The 19,050-nt window shown below is 42.0% G+C and overlaps 1 protein-coding gene across 6 annotated transcripts in view; it reads left to right on the plus strand.

Annotated features, from left to right (window-relative positions):
* TTLL5 (tubulin tyrosine ligase like 5) overlaps positions 1-19,050 on the plus strand; it is a 147,618-nt gene that overhangs the window by 74,984 nt on the left and 53,584 nt on the right. For all 6 annotated transcript variants that reach the window (XM_052782769.1, XM_052782768.1, XM_052782771.1 and 3 more), the window contains one exon: positions 9,272-9,426. In XM_052782769.1, the coding sequence (XP_052638729.1) occupies positions 9,272-9,426 (155 nt within the window). The remainder of the gene's footprint in view (positions 1-9,271; positions 9,427-19,050) is intronic.

Below are 19,050 nucleotides of genomic sequence, written 5' to 3' on the forward strand. Positions count from 1 at the left end.
CATGCCCTCCTGTGAAGAACTGTTTTCAGTTCTGGTTGCCTTTCCTAAAGTGAATTCAGGAAAAATAACTGGGATTCACAGATGAGTGACTGCAACAATCAACTGCAACATGCATTTTTGACGAGGAAGTGAAAATATTACGCTTGTTTGTTTAGGGAGGAGATAGGTATGAAGGAATTATACAGAGCAGTGGATGACAAGGTAAATAAAGTTGATTTTATTCATGTTTCTCATAATAAGAAGGGGATATTCAGTTTAGTAGGAAGACATCAGAGTAAAAATTGATAATAAAAGAGAATAGTCATTGTCACAGAATATACTTACCTTCTGAAACTTCCTGCAAGATAGCGTTAATGCAGAAAGCTTAACAGGCCATAGTTACCTCAGATAGAATAATGAGTGTTTTACAAATGATAGATCCCTAGGTTTTAACATACAGAAATAACAATTAATTTTCCTTATCAATAAGATGTTTCAGTTAGATGCATGGAAACTAAAATTTCTTCCATCTTCTGAAATATGTCAGGCAGGCTGGTAAGTTTGCTGGGCCATTGCTCAGAACTGACCTTTTGTCTTTAATACTGAGGAATGTGTGCTATGCTGCTGCTTCCATATTTATGACTTTTTCTTTGCTACATTGCTTTACTGTAGTCAAGCTAAATATTTCCTTTACAATAAGTGGGTTACTGAGACACTTGTGAGGAAATCAGTACCTGAAATTATTGATTTCCCTAGTTATGGCATGCAAATGATTGCTAATTATTTTTACAGAGTGATGATGTCTTTGTCAGTATGTGTAGTGTAGTGGTTTGCCTGCAGTGTTGTCAGTGTGTTAACGATACTCAACTCAATTTTTCAATTGTCCTGATATTTTCTTGTTCAGTTTGCCCATTGCCTAGCATGAGCCTAAGATAGTAACAGTACTATTGGATAATCAAGGCAGATGCGTTGGTGGTGAGTTGGGGAATGAAGCCTGAAGATACAGTTCAGTAAGCCCCTTTCATTGTACAGGAACTTAATTGCCTTTCTTGCCTTGATTTGTGGTATAGGGACCTTACTGGCTACTATGTTACTTCTGGACAGCTGAAGCAAGAGGGTTTTTTCGGCTGTACCTACTGTTAGCCATTGGCCTTTCCTGATGGATAGATGGATGAAGGCTGTGACCAAAGTAATCCAGACTACTTTTCCCTCTGCTGTGTTCCATACCAGGCATTAATTCTAAAGTCTTTATTTCACGTGTGTTTAGCATAAAATATTTCCGTGTGCTTGTATTGCAGGACTTTCTACAGGGAGGACATTAAAATGCACACCATGTGTGTAGATCCAGAGCCAGGTGGCTGGATCCTGGATATGTTATGTGTTTTTTCTTTGTGAATAGCATGCTACTTCTCTGTGAAATAACCTTTTTACCTTACAGCATTTCTTCTGCAGTGCTGGATCTGTGTGAGGTCCCTATCCCTGGCTGGTGTGGGGGGCTGCAGTTGATATCTACCAGGCTGTAGTACTTTTCAGTTCACTAGCATTAATAACTACAGAATATGTTGAATTGGCCACCTTCACCAGGAGGGAGGAAGAAGAGAAGGAGGAGGGGAAGCCTGGTGGGAGCTCTGCCCCTCTCTGTGAGGGAGAGTATGAGATTTCAGGACCCAGCTATCATTAGGAATAGCTCCAACTCTTCTAGCCAGGGAGTTTAAACACAGGGATAACATCAGACCACCCAGGCAAGGGCTATACTGAGCTGCTTCCATCTCTGCTATGCAGCCAGTCAGTGCCCAAGATCCAGCAGCCAGGATTCCTGCAAACATGCTGACAGATCCATAGGAGGATGGGGCACTTCTCTCATTCTACATTTTTCATTTGGACAGAAGGTGGAAATCAGCAAGAAGCAGATGAGTTTACTTAAACCTTAGGACAGGGGAGAGGGAGTAAGGAAGAACTGGAATGGGCACTTTACAGTGCCCTAGAGTGACCTTGAAGGAATAATATGCCACAGAAATTCCAAAATAGCAAGCTTCAGCTTAACATCAGCTACAACAAATAACCACTCCTCAGTTACCTGTCTCAATTACACAGTGTGGTACCCTGGCCTGCCTTGTCCTCAGCAGAGGAAAAGTGCCACAAAGCAAACTACCAGTGTGCCGAAACACACTGTACAGGTCCCACTGGGCATCAGCTCTTTCAGTTCTAGTCCTGAGTGGCGCAACATGGCGACTCCAAAAAGACCATGAAACTCAAGGTGCAGCAAATATTTGCAGGAATTTGGTGGGGATATTTTCCCCACCAAAGGGTTTTTTTCAGTGTTAGTCCCTTGCTTTGACTCAACCCACTTTATCTGAGTCTTAATCAGATTTATTTTCCTTATGTAACCATTTGGTTGGCTTTTACCCTTCTGTTGATGGAGAGGAAGGGAAGTGTAAAGGAAAAAGGCATCTCACTGTAACTAGGAAAGGAGCAAGAAGCCAGGAGAAGCCTGAGGGATATTTTTCTTTCCTTTTTCACACAGCTCTGCACTGCTGCAGGGCCCTGTCTCCTCCTCATCCCCAGGCTTTTCATGCAGGAGCTGGAATTACTTTTAATACTGATTTGTAGTATCAGCAGTAATATAACTGGTCTTACCAGAGGTTATAGGAAACGAAAATGTCAGTGTAGTTTCTGCAGTGCTCAAATTGAACCCTTTCTGCTCTGAGGCTCCAAAGGGAATAGGAGCAGAAGCTTTTGTTATGATGCAGCAACATCTGCAGATCTGCAGAGAGTCATCAAATGGGCCAGGCTGAGCAGCTAGAACTCATGTTATGGGAAAGACTACACCCTGATCATCAAACGTTTGGCAGGACTGTGCCTTATCAAAATCACTCCCACTGGGAAGTTCTGAGGCAGAGAGTGTCTAAATGAAAGCCTGACTTTTTCAGGAGAAGTAAGAGGGGAGTTCAGCCATCCACAACAGCAGCACTAACTTGGATTTTTTTTCCATTGTTAAATGGATGCATACACTGGAGACACTACAAAGGAATTTGCAAGTTTGTCAGGTTTCCCAGGAATGTCTCTGGCAGGTCTTTGTCTGGAACATTTTCTGGAGACTGGAACACTTGTGCTCTGTATGCATATGTATATCCTGTAAGCTGGTAAGCTCCATGAGCAGAGAAGGAATGTCACAGGCCTTTGGCCAGATCAGCCTTGGTACGCACACAGATTTCCCACTTCCCAGGCTGTTAGCCCCAGTTCTTCCCTTCTTCTAGGTGGTTGCTCCTGCAAATTCAAATCTCTACATAAAATGAAGGTGTTTTAGTATGGGGTGTGGTCAGCAAGCTCGCCTGGGTAACAAAAAGGTGGCCCTAGAAAAATATGTTTGTATTACATAGTTTCTTCAAGGAATTTGTAGTAAGTGTATTTTGTGCCACTATTCAGACAGTGAAAGTGTGTGTGTGTGTGTGTTAGACATTTGTGATTTGGGGTTTCCTTTGCCTCTTAAGGAAAGAAGCTGGTTAAGATCCTGTGATGTTTCCCATACTGGGATGGCCTGTTGGATTCCAGTATCTTGACGCATTAAGGAAGATAAGGCAGGTGGACTGTTTCCAATAGCACTGGAAGACTGGGGTGCTCTGTTAGACCAAGTCATGCTAGCCTGCGCTAGATCACAGATGCACATGGGAGCTCCGTGGTGAAGCCAAGAAAATGCAACATACAGACTGGGGAGAGGACAAATTAACAGTGAATATTTATATTGTTGTAGCATCTAGCCATAGTCATCTCTGAAGGCTGAAAGAAGAAAAATGTAACTGAAAGAACACACAAAAATTCCTTTTTTTTTTTTTTTTTTTTTAAATGGCATATTGTTAGCTCTTTCCCTCTGTTCCTGGGAATATAAATATTTCACTGATCTTGAAAGCCTCAGGGGTATGTGTGCCTGAGGAAGGCTTGGCAGGTGAAAATGCAATGACTACAGAAGCCAGGTAATGGAAGAAAAGAAACATTTCTTTTGCAAGCTATTGGATAAAGATGGCATTGCTGGATGAAAGGTAAGTAATAAAATGGAAGATTAGGGATTGACTGAAGGGTCTTGAAGGAGTCAAACTGAGCACACGGGAAAAAATAGATCAAAAGGCAAAGGAGACAAATGATGAGACATTTTGCACACTTTCAGCTTTCTAGTGGAATGCTTCCTTCTTTGAGCTTACGATATAGTGTCATCTTGTCCTGTCTGAGGCATCAAAACCTAAAGATTCTGGTCTGGTCATAAGGTAGAGGAGCAGTGATTTTACGTGTGTCTTACCATGATCTCTGTCCAATATTTCTTTAAAGGAAAAGGTTTCTCAGTGAACTGTTGATGTTCATATATACCTTTAAAACTTGTTGATAGGGTACATTGTGCCAGAAACTTTAAAGTAGGCCTATGATGACTGCATTCTTTTGGCATATCTCTTAGTCTTGATCTTTGAAACATGGTTCAAACTCTGGATCCCTTTTCCTCCTCACCAATCAGAAAGATCCAAATGGAAATGTGAGATGGGTGAACTGGAGAGGGTTCAAGTGTAGCTCCAAGTAAGAGAAGTGGTCTTTAGACTTTGTAGATCTCCAGTCCCCAGCACTTTATAGGCAACAGGATATGACTGGCCTCTTGCAGAAAAATAATAAAGCTGCCAACTGGGGGGTATGAAGTAGGCATTTTTTGTAGTGCATTGCTTGCTCAGTGTTGTAACACATTGACCAGTGAAACTCAGGATCTGCTGTTCAGGATGTTGGTAATGAAAATTTAAGTTACTTTTCAGCTCTCTGCCAAGAGGGGCAGAGTAACAACTTCTAGTGATGGTGTGTCCCTGTTCACTCTGGTTGACTCCTGTAAACTAGCAAGAGAAACACACAGGCTTTTAGGAGGCTTTTCCTGAAAGTGTGGAGGCTGATCTGCAGCACTGATTTTTTTTTTTTTTAAATTTTTGACCATTGTTAACATTTGCTGCTTTAGCTTATTTGAAACATTAGACAAAATCAAAATGAAAATACTCACTTTATAGAAAAAAGGTTCTTGAATATGATAATGGGAAACTATTGAAAGAATAGTGTAATGTAGATCAGAAATGTGAAAGATATTAAGCTCCTCTTCTGACTCTTGCTTGTGATTTCTTAAAGGTACTGTACAGTGGGTCTTTGTAGGATGCTATTCATTAGGAACCAATTCTATCCTGGAATTTTCTTTCTTCCTGTTTCTTCATATTTCCTATTTAAATTATAAAGCAGATTAACAAAACCAAAACCCTCAACGCTTATATCCAGCACTTCTGGGTATCATTCTGTGTTGTGGCCTTGCTTTCAATCTTAAACTTATTCAGAAATAAATTTCTCTGAATAAAGCAAGACAGTAGAGACCAATTCTTCTAAGCTTATGTGTCTCTGCTGTCAAGAAGGTAAGTGGATTGCAGTCATAAACTTACCTTGTAACTCTTAAAAATAATTAAAAAAAAAAAAGTATTTTGGCATTATGCAATAATTGGTCTTTTGGCTTATTAGCATTGTATTGAACTAAGTATAACAGTACATACATGTGCTGTTAGGTTTTCTAACACAAGGCTCTGTTTGTCAATATGGCTGTGACAACCCACGTGTTCTTCCATCCCCAATTTCTTGATGTTAGATAATAAATAGCAGTACATCAAGTGGGCTCTCCTCCTTCCATGAGAGCTTTTTGGGATTTACTATCCTATTGTGTTCTTCACTCAGCATGTTACTTTCAGCCTGTGACCTTTTGCTGTCCCTGACAGTTTAATTGTGGCAAAACTTTATGAATCATTCTATCAGGAGAGATATTAGCTGTGTATTATTTTGCCTTTTATAGACTCCACAGAGAACACATTGATGTGAGGAGAGATGTTTGAAAATAGGGATGCTTGAAGCATGCAGTACAGCACACACAGGTGTCCTGTCTTATGTCAGTGTCAGAAAAAATATTCTGAAGTCCCTCACTGCTAGCGAAAAAGAGGAATCTTAGCAAGCAGGAGAATTTGAACCCATCTTGATACAACTCAACATGAAAACTAACTTTATTCTTGTAGATCCACTCTGATAACCACCTTCCCTGTTGAGCCCCACTAGCCTGCCTTTCTTGATTTTGGTGTTTGTTTTTGCTTGTTTGTTTTGCTTTTCACTACAACAATTTCTGAAGCTGCAAGCTATTCTTTATGGAGATTTTTGGTATCTGCTTTGGTCCAGGTGCTATACATTATCTTCTTTTAAGCCAAACAATTGATTTGCTGCTCAGTATTTGCCTCTATAAAGGGAAGAATACAGTTTCATCAGGCGCACAGGAGGACTAGTGACTAGAAAATGAAGCCACTCTGCTGAGCAGAGATGTGTTCGGAGTGCCTCAGCAATCCACCAAGGCAACATCCTGTCAAGTTACTTATAGCAGCTGAAATGTCTCAGCGCATGGCACAGTAACAAGCAGTAACACCCATCTGAGTGGGCTGGCTGCAGCTAAACCTTATACTCTTGCTGGTGTTCTCTCCCTCATTCTGAATCCCTTGCCTGTATTTAATCCTGCTGTAGTTTAAACACCTGTCTATCTGCAATGTGTGAAATGTCCCTACTGCCCATGCTAAGCTATTTGCTCACCTGCTTTGCTTAGAAAGACAGCTTTCAAAAAAACAATGATTCAGTATTAGAGAGGAAAGCATTATCACATTAATAGAGCAGGGGTGAGGTGGTAATTAATCAGAATAAATGGTTCTTGGTATCAAGATGATGAGGAGAGAAAATTGCATAAAGTAATCTTCATTTCACACATTGGATGTGTTAGCAAAGTTGTGATCACTGTTGCTGGCAAGCTAAGAATTGTATATATCCTATTTCATTTACCATGTTGGCCTCTGTGTTTGCCTCATTTGCTATTTGTGCTTCTTTTCAGACAGTAAACTCTTTGTGGCCAGAAACTGTCATTGTTAGGTATTTGCATAGTGCCTGGCACAATCAGAACTAAACCTAGTTTGAAGCTTTCTGTTATTGCAATGAAAATGTTTTAAATTTTAATTAAATTCTATGGAAGACAACAACATTTAAGGGTGAGGTAGAGGCACCAAAATTACACCTAATGCTGTTTTCCATATAAGATGGGTAGCACTGCCCATTACTAAGCTTGCCCGATATGTCCCACTGTAAGATCTTGTTTTAAATTGCTTGTAATGTTCTGAAACCCTCTCCATTTGGACTCATGCTTTCTGTGCTTCATGTTCAGATTGCAGAACACTTCAGGCAAGGTGAAGTGTTCCAGCCAAAACCAAGGCTGGATTAAAAATAAAATTCTGTGCATTTTAATATCTACAGAACTTTTCTCTTAAATCTCTGGATCTCCCATGCTTTGGAATAGCAATTTGGAATTTAAAATTTTGTCCAAGCTTGATTGCACAGTAACTATCTGAAAAGCTTCAGGTGAAATATACGCAGCAGCACCTACTAGAGCTTCTCAGCTTCCTGGAGGTTCCCTCCACACTGAGGATGCTAAACTGAATTTCTCTGTATTTGCACCTCTAGAGTACTGAGGCTTGAGACCCCATTCTCCTGTGTTCTCACTTACCACTTCCAGTGCTGGAAGTCTGTAAGAATGAAACTGGACTGAGCAGAATAAGGAGAATGACACCTGAAATGTGGAAGCTGGGACTGATTAGGTGAGAATAATGACATACAGACAAGGAGCAAGAATGGGAAAGGATAGAGCTGAGAAGGGATGAGATGAAAGCAGTTGCTTTTGGAGAAGTGGGCAGAAGCCTAGTGCGTAACCACTATAACTTAATCCTGACCAGAACTTGAAGTAGGAGTTAAGATTTCTGAATTTACAAAGTGCTTAGATGCTTTGTACTACTAAACCACAGGAGGAGTGGCAACCTACTGTGTTACCAGTTGCAATGTTAGTTCATGTTCCAGAGTTCAGTCAGAGGATATGAAGTCTGCAGTCCTGCACAAGTCTGGTGAAGATATGAGTGTAGTGTATCTCAATGAAGTTGGTATGTACTTGTTTGAGTAATTGCGCAGAAATTCTGGTAAAAGACCATTAAGATCTCAAAGCTGGGAATTCACAAGCTATCCTTAAGTGACACTTAAGTGACTTAATAAGCATCACCTTTGAGATCTGGAGCAGATGCAGGGCTAGTTGTTAAGGCACAGACAGAAAGAAGAGCCTATGTATGTCTCATTGGCTATATGCCTTACAGTTGCCATAGAAGCAAGCAGGAGCAACACAGGTAAGTCTTAATGGCTGTATGACCTTAATCCTGGTGCAGAACCAGGTCTGTTCTGTGCTCCTAAAAAGCAGCATGTGATCATGTAATTGAAGGCAGTCGTAAACTTAATTCTGGCAATGCCTCACTGGGAATCTTAGCTTTGCAACCTTTGTAGTGTTTTGTAACCTTCATGAAATGTTTGTTTGTTTTTTTGTTTCAAATGTAAACTAATACTTAAACTGCTGTAGTAGATGCTATTATGTGATGTATTTAGGCTGTCTTCAATAATCCAACTTATAGTGTCTGCTTGCAGAGTTTGATCTTTCAAGAAGATAAGCAATGCAAGAAGAATGCTCAGAGAAAGAAACAATGGAATACTTTTTATATGCTTAAAACCACATAGATAATTTCTTTAGAGCTTGATAAAACAAACATATACCTAACATGATTTTAGGCTATCATTAATTAGTGTATTTACTTGTGTGAACAGTTTGGAAGTGGTTGTGTGAGAAGTTTTTCATGTGTGGTAGAGTTTGGTTTTGAATTTTATATCCAAGGTACTTACGCTGTTGGGTTGTGCCTGTACGTTTGCATAGAGAGGGGCAGAGAGAGGACAGATGCATATGGCTGGCTTTGTGACACAGCTCACGATAACTGGGCAGACACTCGTCTCTGCTCAGTGTAATACGAGCTTCTAGCTTTTGATTAGTGCATGCAGAGTTAATTTTTCACATGGCAGGAACGTGATGTTCCTTTCTTTGGCATTTTTGCCCCATCTTTGTCCTTTTCCTCCTTTGTTCTTCTGTGAATGGAAGGGTTGTAGTTTTAATGCTGGTACTTGAATTCATCTCAAGCGTGGTGGCTGTTAGTGTCATCTCTCCCACTGCTTTATGCAACTAGCACAGTTTTTCTGCATCTGAAGATTTCCCTTCTCTAGCAGTCTTACTTCTCTTAGTACATACTCTATACAGTTTACTCAGTTTACTTAGTGACACCTTCTGCTCTTTTCTTGGCTTTTAATTGTTTCTGATGTCTTCTTTTTTTTTTTTTTTTTTTTCTTTTTTTAGTTAACAAACCTGAACTTGGCAAGTGGAGCTATAAGCAAGGGGAAAGGAGCTGCCCCACAGAGCTACCGGTCACCACTTAACAAAAGAGGGTCATTGTGGGCTGTTCAGTCAGACACTCATATAGCTGACAAAAAATCTGTCTCTTCAGCAGTCAGGTAAGTTAAAATTGCCACTCCAGCTTTTTGAAGGAGAATGCAATGCACTCAGGAGCTCATTCATAATTTGTGTTTGGCTTCTTGCTCAAAAGATAACATTTAAGGGCCTAGTACTGATTCTTCTCAGGACTAGCCTAGAAACTAGGTCTATGAAAATAGAGCTGTGTCCCCAGAGCTGGCAGGTTCATGGTGAAATAACGGTGTGGATGAACATGTAGAAAGAAAGGGAAATGTCTGTTTCTCTTTGGTCATTTCTCATCCCTGCATCTGTAAGATTACGTTTGCTGGTGTTGAGACCTATACGCAGAAAGCAAACTTACACCTGGTATTGCGGAAATCGCTAGTAAGGCCTCATCTTCATGCTTTTTCCTTGAATATGAAGTTTAGGTTGTTCAAAGATAGAGCAGTATCTTGCAGTGTTTATAAAAGTTTCTTTTTCAGATGGCTTCTTTATGCTCTTTATTAATTTTGGACATTGGAATTTATATTTATGGCTGATACACTCATGGGACTCAGGGCAGAGGACTGTGATTCTGCAGTAAAACCATTCTTCCTTGGACTGAAAGAGCAGCGAGATATACCCCAAGGATGCTGGATCTTGGAAGCTAGGAGCAAGGCAAGCTTGCTGCAGTAGACTAGGCTGAATACAGGCCCAGAACTGCTAGACATTTGAGATCTTCCTTTGCCACTTCAGTAAACATTTATTCCTTTGCCTAAGCCTTCATTTTTGTCTTTTAAAATAAAATAATGAGGCAGATATTCTCCAGGACATGAGTTTAGGACTGGAAATCACTGTATACATGAAGATGATGATTCTTGTCATTGGTGCCTGAATGCTACTGGAAAATGGAGGGAGGTGAGATACACAGTGCAGAAGGCATGTGACCTGAGTGGTCATCCTTTCCCAAATGGGTCCCTCAACAGGAGGATTGGAATGGGATTTAGAAAGCTCAAGTAAAATTGTTTTTATTTCATCAGTCACTGCTTTTCATCCTGTCTGAAGAAGAGGAATGTGAGAAATTAATTCCTGGCCTGTTTCTGTTCCAGCACAATGTTTGCCTCTGGGGTTTAGAGTTATTGAGAGAGGTGGTGGTGATTCTGCTCTTGGAGCCCAGCCAGGCAAGCTATTACCTAACCCAAATAAAGAACCTATCCAACAGGTGTAAACTGTCTTCCCCTCCTACATAGCTTGAGAGAGCAGCAGAGTGCAGGCTGTCCTAGAGCTTCCTGTTCCTTTCTCAACCCTGCTTGCACCTCTGCATGGACTCACAGACACAGCTGGAAAAGGATTACTCATGGTCAAAATCTTCTGTTGCAGAACTCTGCAGAAGTCACTGTAATTACCACATTGCTCTGAAACCATTTCAGTTACATGTTACCTGTAGGTCTGAGAACCCACCATTTAGTGCCCAGAACTCCACTCTGAACAACTTCCAGGGCTGTGCCTCATCTAGCATTGTATGCATAATTTAATACCTTTAGAAATTCTGTTTTATTTTGTACAACAATCCAAAAGTACTTCGGAATTGTCTGGTCACAGCTGGTATAAGATTCCATCTTCAAACATCTTATGAACCATTTGGTCTTTCAGTACTTCAGTTGCTCTGTTTTTATCCTCAGAGCAAGCGACAGACATGTCTTAAGACTTTTTATTAAATTACTTTATCTTCATGGCTGCTTGTATTAAATGGCCAGAATACCTGGAGTTAAAAGTTTTATGTAAATCTGGAAATGAAAAAAGGGATTCTTGAAGCAGTGCTGGATTACTTGGGCTGTGAACTTTTATTTAATGAGAGAATTCCAAAATGAATATCAAGGTCATGATATATGGAGATGGCTATCTTGTATTGTAAATGCCTTTTTTGCTACTTGATCTGTTACATTGGAGCAAGGAGTTCATAGAGGGTCATCTGATGGGTGTCAGCCTGTGCTCAGTGCTGGATGACTGACTGAAGAAAAGCTTCCTGTTTTGTTCCATTAAGGTTCTGGTCTATCAGTTGTAGAATTCGGCAAGGGTGGAAATGTTTTGTAAATGAGTCTCTTATCTGGCTTGTACTTGGCTCCAGTTCAGACATCTGCCTCTGAAACTCAGTCCTTATAGTTTTTGTATGTCTCTGTGGTAAATCTAAGCCATTTTAGTGCTGCTGAGGTTTGTCTGTAAATTTTGTTTTGATGCTTGCAATCTATAGGATTCAGGCTATTCTTACTGACAAATCTTCCTCCTCTTTAATTCCTGCTCTCCCAGTACTGACTTATCTAAATGTTTTTCAAAAGAAATTCTCCCTTCTTTTGTTGAGTTCTTTTGGCTGTATGAGATGAGGTGCCAAATCTGCTTGCCAAAAGGCAAAGGAGATCTTGAGTTTGTAATGTAGAGACAGAGAACAGTTCTGGATATGTTAAAATGTTATTTTATAAATCTGCACTGCTGTGCCTTTTGAGATTTTATTTTTTGTGGGGGAGAGTCACTTTCTGTAAGCATTGGTGCTATCCCCACTCAAATGATGGTTTAGGCTTTCACTGTAGCCTGCAGGGCTACACAAGAGGTGAGATGTTCCAAGCTGTATGTGGGCTTACTTCTGACTACAGTAACATGGCTGTCAGCCTCTGCCATGTTTGCTGCAGCCCTGCCTTTGTTGCCCTCTGTAGCTCATTGAGGCTGTGCCAAATCTGCTCTCTCCTTCTTTAACCCTAGTCCTGTCTCATTGCCCTATTTCAGTGTTAGTTATCTCAGCTTCTTCGCAGCTTTTAGGTTGGATATTAGAAAAAAATCTCTTTACTGAAAGGGTTGTTAGGCATTGGAACAGGCTGCCCAGGGAAATGGTGGAGTCACCATCCCTGGAGATGTTCAGAAAACATGTAGACGTGGCACTTCAGGACATGGTTTAATGGGCATGGTGGTGTTGGGTTGACAGTTGGACTCGATCATCTTAAAGGTCTTTTCCAACCAAAACGATTCTATGATTCTCACTCTATCCATCAGGCAGGATTGTCACCCTTTCACATTCTGCTGTAAAGGCACTAAAGGTGATTACATGTTTTGTAGTAGAAGTATTTAAGACTCCCATGTATAATTTTTATCACAATTTTTTATCACAATTTTAGTAATGTATTCTAAGGACAACAAATATGAAAGTGATTCCTCATTATCCAGTGAAACTAATTTCCAGTCACTGAAGCCAAGACCTTACTAGAACTGCTGTTGAAAAAGCATTCTCTTGAGAGCATTCTCAGTTGCATAATAGGGGTGAAAAATAAGGTGTTTAAGAGAACAAAGCTTGTTGATTCAGAACCTAAACTAACTTTTGAGTACCTGTTGGCAAATAGGTGCATAATCCCTAGTGGTGGGGATGGTAGACATTCCTAGAAGCTTCTGGCACTGGAATGTGCAGCTGCTGTGTTACTTTTTTTTTTGGAAAAGACAGTGGATTTCTCTAAGAATAACTTGGGCTCTGCAGGTCAGTTAGTCTGCAAGACCTGGACCAAAGCTAGTGAGAAAGATTTCTTTCTAACTGGTACAGATTTCTGTGTTTTCTGTGGGCACCTTGGATTCAACAGCAGCCATCCTTGCTCAGGTTCATCTTTTAGAACTCATATGGGCAGTCAGCTGGCAAGAATTCAGCAGTGTTGGTCAGTATTTTCTCAGACCTCTGTTTCCTTAGCTTCTTGTTCTTTCATAACATCTTTCTCAAACCTAAAGACAAGACCAGCCTAGCTCTTCTAAAGTACTTGGCATATTTTTTCCATGGATCTTCTAACAGATTTATCTAACTTGGTTAGGGCAGGCAGGCAAGCAAGCTTCCCTGTCATCAGTCAGAGGGTAGAATGGCAGTCCAGACTATGCCAGACAGCCTGGGAGGGCTACTGCAGTCAGCAACAAGGAGTTATCCTCTTCTCATTGGTTGACATGCCCAAAATGTTTCTTAGCTCATGATTTCAACCAAAGTGCTCAGGTTCATCGAGAAATGATGTTTTGTTGGCAGGCTATCTAATCTGGGTTAAATTGTATAAAACCAGATTTTTTCAATTTTCTGATCTAAGGGTTTCTAAGTTTAATTTGCTCTGGTGTCATTCTCAGTGGTAGTAACCGCAGCAGCTGCTCAGGGCTTCACGGGCTGTATGCACATACCTGCTATATGTCCAGGTTCCCAAACAGGCTCTTCTTTGTGTATTTTCATTTTTATTTTTCCTTGCCTGGAAGTATCAAATGGGGTGGGAAACTAGAAGATGCCGCCCAGCCATTTGGCATCTCAGGCTTTCAGGAACCCCAAACAGTATGCCTCATGTGGAAATTCTGGAAATATCAGATGTGCAGTAAGCCTGCGGCTTTTTGAAAGAATCAGACTTCATGCCCATTCACAGCATAGTTAGAACATTCACATAGTAGGTGCTTCTGGGTCACATTGCATATATTTACGGCTCACGTACAAATCAGCTGAACAATATGGGTGCAGGAAATCCAGTACTGCTTAAAACATTAGCTTCCTGTTCTAATAGCAAATATGTATTAATTTGTATCCCCAAAATTCTACACAGAAGAATGATTGTATACTCTGCTTTCTTGCACAGCCCAGCTCACAAACGATAAGAACCCTGTGCCACATCCCCTGACAATCTTACACTGCTTTTGCAGTCCCCCAAACCAGGACCTTCTTTTTAATCAGGGGCCTTCCTTTGCCTTGGCTGGGTAGTGGATACTTTATATCCTCCTTCCCTACCTAGAGCCTACTACTGCTTCATCCTAGTTTCATTTACTGCTAGGGGTACATGTACTACATGTTCTAGGTTTCAGATGTTCTGCTCTGATCATACTAAGTATATATCCTTTGGACTTGTGAGGATGTGGAAGAGTCTCTGATCTCTTCTGAGAGTTTGTTTTGTGCTGATGTAAGTGGCTTCTCTATTTCCACAGAAACTTTGAGTTTTGCCAGAAAGACCCCAGACAATTATCACAGGCTAATTGTGGTTCACCGGCCTTGATCCTTTGTGTCAAAGGGGCAGCTTGCTGCGTTTGACATAAAGGGAAGGTGAAGGTGGCTTCATTGTTTCCTCAGTTTTTATTTTAAATTTTGGACATGTGGAATGTAAAACAAGAAATCGGGCTTGGACCCTGACTGGACAGGCTCTGAAGAGCTATGAGAAGAGTGATACTAGAATAGCCAAGAGATGTGCTAATGTGCAAGGCGATTCTCACAATGATAGAAGGGTGAGCAGTTGATGGGACAGTCTTGCTTTCTTGCAAGACTCGTGAGTTAGGCCAGGGTGGGCTTAGCATGGCAGAAGCAGCATGGACATTACAGTAGGGGCTGTGGGAAAGAGCTAAATACATATGGTCTTGCAGCTAGAAGTAAGGAGGAGAGAATTCCCATGGATCTTGGCAGCTAATGCCATTTTATAAGAATAAATCTATTTCTCTGTTACATATGTGTTGCCTTGTAGTTCTGCATCTTAAAGGTTGATAGTGACTTTATTCTCTTCCGAACCGTTTGTTTCAAGCTCCCTGCAGTCTCTTGCAAGGTAGAGGCTGCCCGACTGCTGTCCTGTGCCGCACTTGCCAAGTGGTCAGAGCCTATTTGTTTGCACAGCATCTAGGTGCAAGCTAACTTGGAGATTGCTGCACTGATGCCTCTGCAGGAAATGAAGGGAGAAAGTAGCAGGCACTGAGGGCTACACAGTAGGCCTTCAGTTCAGTTTGAGTAAACTGCATTGACCTTAATACCTCCTTAGCTAAGCAGCACAGAAGTGCCGGAGCAGCAGCAGACCAACAGCACCAAGTCCAGCCCTGTGCTAGCATAGCCACGTGTCTGTTCCTTACTCCTCATACTGCTTGTCCTCTTTTCTCTTTACCTCTTTAGCTTTAATGCCTAAATTAATTCAATTTCTTTATTTGAGGTGAAGGAGTAATTGAGGGTGGGTACAGTGATTTTTCCATGACCAATCCCCTGTCTGCATCTCCTTGGCAGCTCTGTCACGCAGATTCTGTCTGCAGTCCTTGAGAAGCAGCATTTCTGAGAGCCCCGAATTTGGGGTTTGGTGTATTACTACCTTCTGCTCAGAGGAGGTTTGAGGAAGGCAGGCGAAAAATAGGAGTACTGCCTGGGTAGCTGTATGTTCTTGCAACTCATCCTGTCTCTGGTTTGTGCATGTTCTTCCTCTACCCATACATATTTGTGCCTGTAACACCCTTTCCCTGCCCTGGCAACCTCTTACCTTTTTTTTTTTTTTTTTTCCCCCACACGTCTCCCAGGGTCACTGGTGACAACTTGTTAACTGTGGAAGTGAATTGGCTGACTTAAACTTCAGAAATACATGGCTTGCCTTGTATTTTTTTTCTATATATATTTTGGTCACACTAAAGAAACTTGTGATGGCAGGTCCAATTACTCTCCATCCTGCTTGGAAATCGCCCTGAGCCTCAGCACCATGGGTTGGCACAGTCCTGAAGGATCCCTGCTTCCCACAGCTAGGCCTTGGCTGTGTCTGTCTGGAGCCTCCGGGAGAGGAAAGGCGGAAAGCTCGTGACTTGCCCAGACAGTCTGAGGCCTGGCCCTGCAGCCTCGGCTCCCCAGACGCTGTTGAGTCGGACTTGGCTGGCAGCCGCCACGCTGTTACTTTTCCGAGGTAATAAGTGAGATTAATCGCAGGACCCTTTCCAGAGGCGAAGGGGGTTTGGGCCACGTGCAGGGAGACTGTAGGAGCCAGTGCTGGGGCTGTGAGCCGGAGGTGAGAGCTGAGGCCTCACAGCAGGGCAGAGTGGGGCACCAGCGGACTTCTGTGAGTGTGTCCTCTCCACTCAGCTGCTTCTGGGAGGCTTTGCTGGAGCTGCAGCCTGGGGCCTCCCTTGGACTGGCTCTAGCTGAGCACAGGGGGCACAATGTCTGCATTACCTGTGTATGCTGGCCTTGGGCAATTATGGTTTTTGCAAATAGCTCTCGAAATCTGGGGGGGCAGATTGCTCTTTGACTGCATGACTTCCTTTCAGAGAAGCTATGAGGATCTTTCCCATTATTCCCAGCAAGCAGCCCATGTAGGTAGGTGGAGGGGGGGGACAGGGGTTTCATACCTTCCCCCAAGCCAATACTGCATAATGGTTTTGGGTTTTCTCATTGCAGCTGCCTCCACAAACTGACCTTATCCTAATGTAAACATAGGATTTGCTGTCCTGGACTGGGCTGCTAATCTCTCTAGTTCTCCTGTCCTGTGCTTCAGAGTGACTACCACCACCATCTTCAGTAGAAGCACAGAGAATGTTCTGATGGGCAGCAGTGAAATTCCTTGTCTGAGGGGGAAGCTTGCTTTTACCCTCCAACTCTTAACAGCTGGCTTGTAGTTCTCACAATACTTTCTGTTCCACATAGTCCAGTGTGGATGTTGTTGTTAATATGTTTTTACTTTCTGGAAAAACTGTAGTCTCATTGAGCTGTAGCAGTGAGTTCCACAGGTGAATTACATATTATGTAAAAGTTCCCTTTTAAAATTTTTTTTTCCCCCAAATTTGCTGAAAGTCTCTGCACCCTTATTACATGAAGGCAAACACAAATGCTTGATTTATTTTCTGCACTGTTTATTCTCTATGTTTCTATCATCTCCCTTCTTATTTGTCTCTCCTAAACTAAACAGTCCCATTCTTTTTAAGTTCTAAATGGAAATCTTCCCAGCCCTCTAATAATTGTCTGGCTGTCTTTATAGAGATGACAAGAAATGAAAACAGTACATCAAGTAGGAGTAAAACATTGGTTTTATGTAAGTAACGCTATTGTATCTTTATTTTCAACTTCTAACTTATATATACTAATATCTTGCTGGCTTCTGACCATGCTAAACACTGAATTTTTTATTTTAATATGCACTTGTTTTTCTTTGATTATGGCAGTAAATGTAAAACTGAGCAACAGGTATAGGCAGTTCATGCTGATACAATTTTTTTTTTCTTCTTTCCTTCGTCACTAGTAAACTCTTCTCTTCCTGCTTTCAGCTGTCACCAGTGGATTTTGTTGGCTGTGATGGAAGTCACATGCTGTTTTCTGTTCTAATAAGTATCTAATTCAATATAGAACAAGTTGAAATCTTATAGTGTCTTGCACTACTTGACATATAACCTCCCTCGAGCCATCCCTGATCCTAGATCTCTTTGAAATATCCTGTGTAGGTTCTAGATATTTCATGTTGCAAAGTGACCAGCAGATCTCCCTTTCCTCTGCATTTATTTAAACCTCCCAATCACCATTAAACTAGTTGCTTTCCAGAATGGTATTCAGAGGGTTAATGTGGCTGTAGCCCTCACTTTAGTAGCTCTCATGGCAGAGATAGACTCTGCTGCTTACAGCCTTCCAGGAATGAGGGGACCCCCATAGTCTGGTGCTCTGTGGGAACAGGTCTGGCCACAGCAGCCTTTCTCTCTAGAGGAGTTCTGAAAGGGTTACAAGGGAGCCTTGGCTGTTTCTTTGAGCTATTTGGAAAGGATGGGCCTCAGACAGCTTGGCAGGAACCTGGGGCCCTGTTTTTTCCAGCCCAGCCCTTCCTTCTGCACAGAGCTGTCAGGGAATCCCACGAATGTCTGGTTTCTCCCCTTCCCTAATTTTTTTTAGCAGTATTTTTATCCATCCCTGGCCCTTCCCCATACAAGGATCTCAAGTTTTGTCCATTGATTGGTCTTGCAGGTAGTGAGGTAGAAATGAAAGCCATGCTACCATGCCATAGCTGTTGGAATTAGTTCACAGTTGTGCAGCTGAGAAGGGCATTGGGAGGTTTCCCAGAAGAGCGTCCTTTCTGGCATTGATCTTAGGGCAGGTCTATCTGGCCTAAGAACAGAGGGATTGAATGGGCCCATCTTTGAACTGTGCTATTCCTGTGGGTCACAGTGAGGCACTTTGAAATCTCAGAGCTGCATGTTCTGTATCCTCCCTACCAGACACACAACAGAATGCTGCTTTGTAAAAATGGAAATCCCCTTTGTAAGCCAGGCTTATGAAGGACAAGACAGGTTAGCAACTTTTCCTTCATTTGCCTCATGCTCTCCAGGGCTGTCCTGAAGTTGAACTCATTGTGAATATTTTGGAGATTTCCAGGTCTACCCTATACCTTTTCACTTCAAGAAAATGGAGGTGTCTAGAGGGTAGTGTTAGAAAGGAAGTTTGGTCACTGGTGAGAGCAAAGGTCTTGAACAGCTGTGTTGAAGACATTGGTGTTGTACAGTTGAGAGAGAGAAATTGAATTAGGATTATCTTGCTATCTCAGTCAGCCTGCCAGAATTTGGGAGCAGGGTGCGATCTGAGATCCATGTGGAAAGCCTTTCCAGAAGGCAGCCCTCATATGGGGCAGTCCCTGGACCGCTCTGAAGTCAGTAGCCAAAGGGCCTGGAGTCAAGCTCAGATGAGTTAAGGGTTTCAGTGACCAAGTACAAATGCCAGAGCAGGAGGTAGCAAAAGGGGCCAAAGGATTTCCTTCCTGCTAGGCTTTGTTTTGGGGCTGCCTTCCATTGTACAGTGAAGTTTTCACCACCAATGCACGTTCACATTTTCCATCCAGACCGAGGTCACGCTTTAGCTTGGCTTGCTTAGGATGAGCATGTCGCTCTCTTTGGTGTTTTATCCTGTGAGATAAATTGGAATTCCCTGCCAAAAGCAC

Source organism: Harpia harpyja, chromosome 3, assembly GCF_026419915.1.
Source record: "Harpia harpyja isolate bHarHar1 chromosome 3, bHarHar1 primary haplotype, whole genome shotgun sequence".
Taxonomy (NCBI): Eukaryota; Metazoa; Chordata; class Aves; order Accipitriformes; family Accipitridae; genus Harpia; species Harpia harpyja.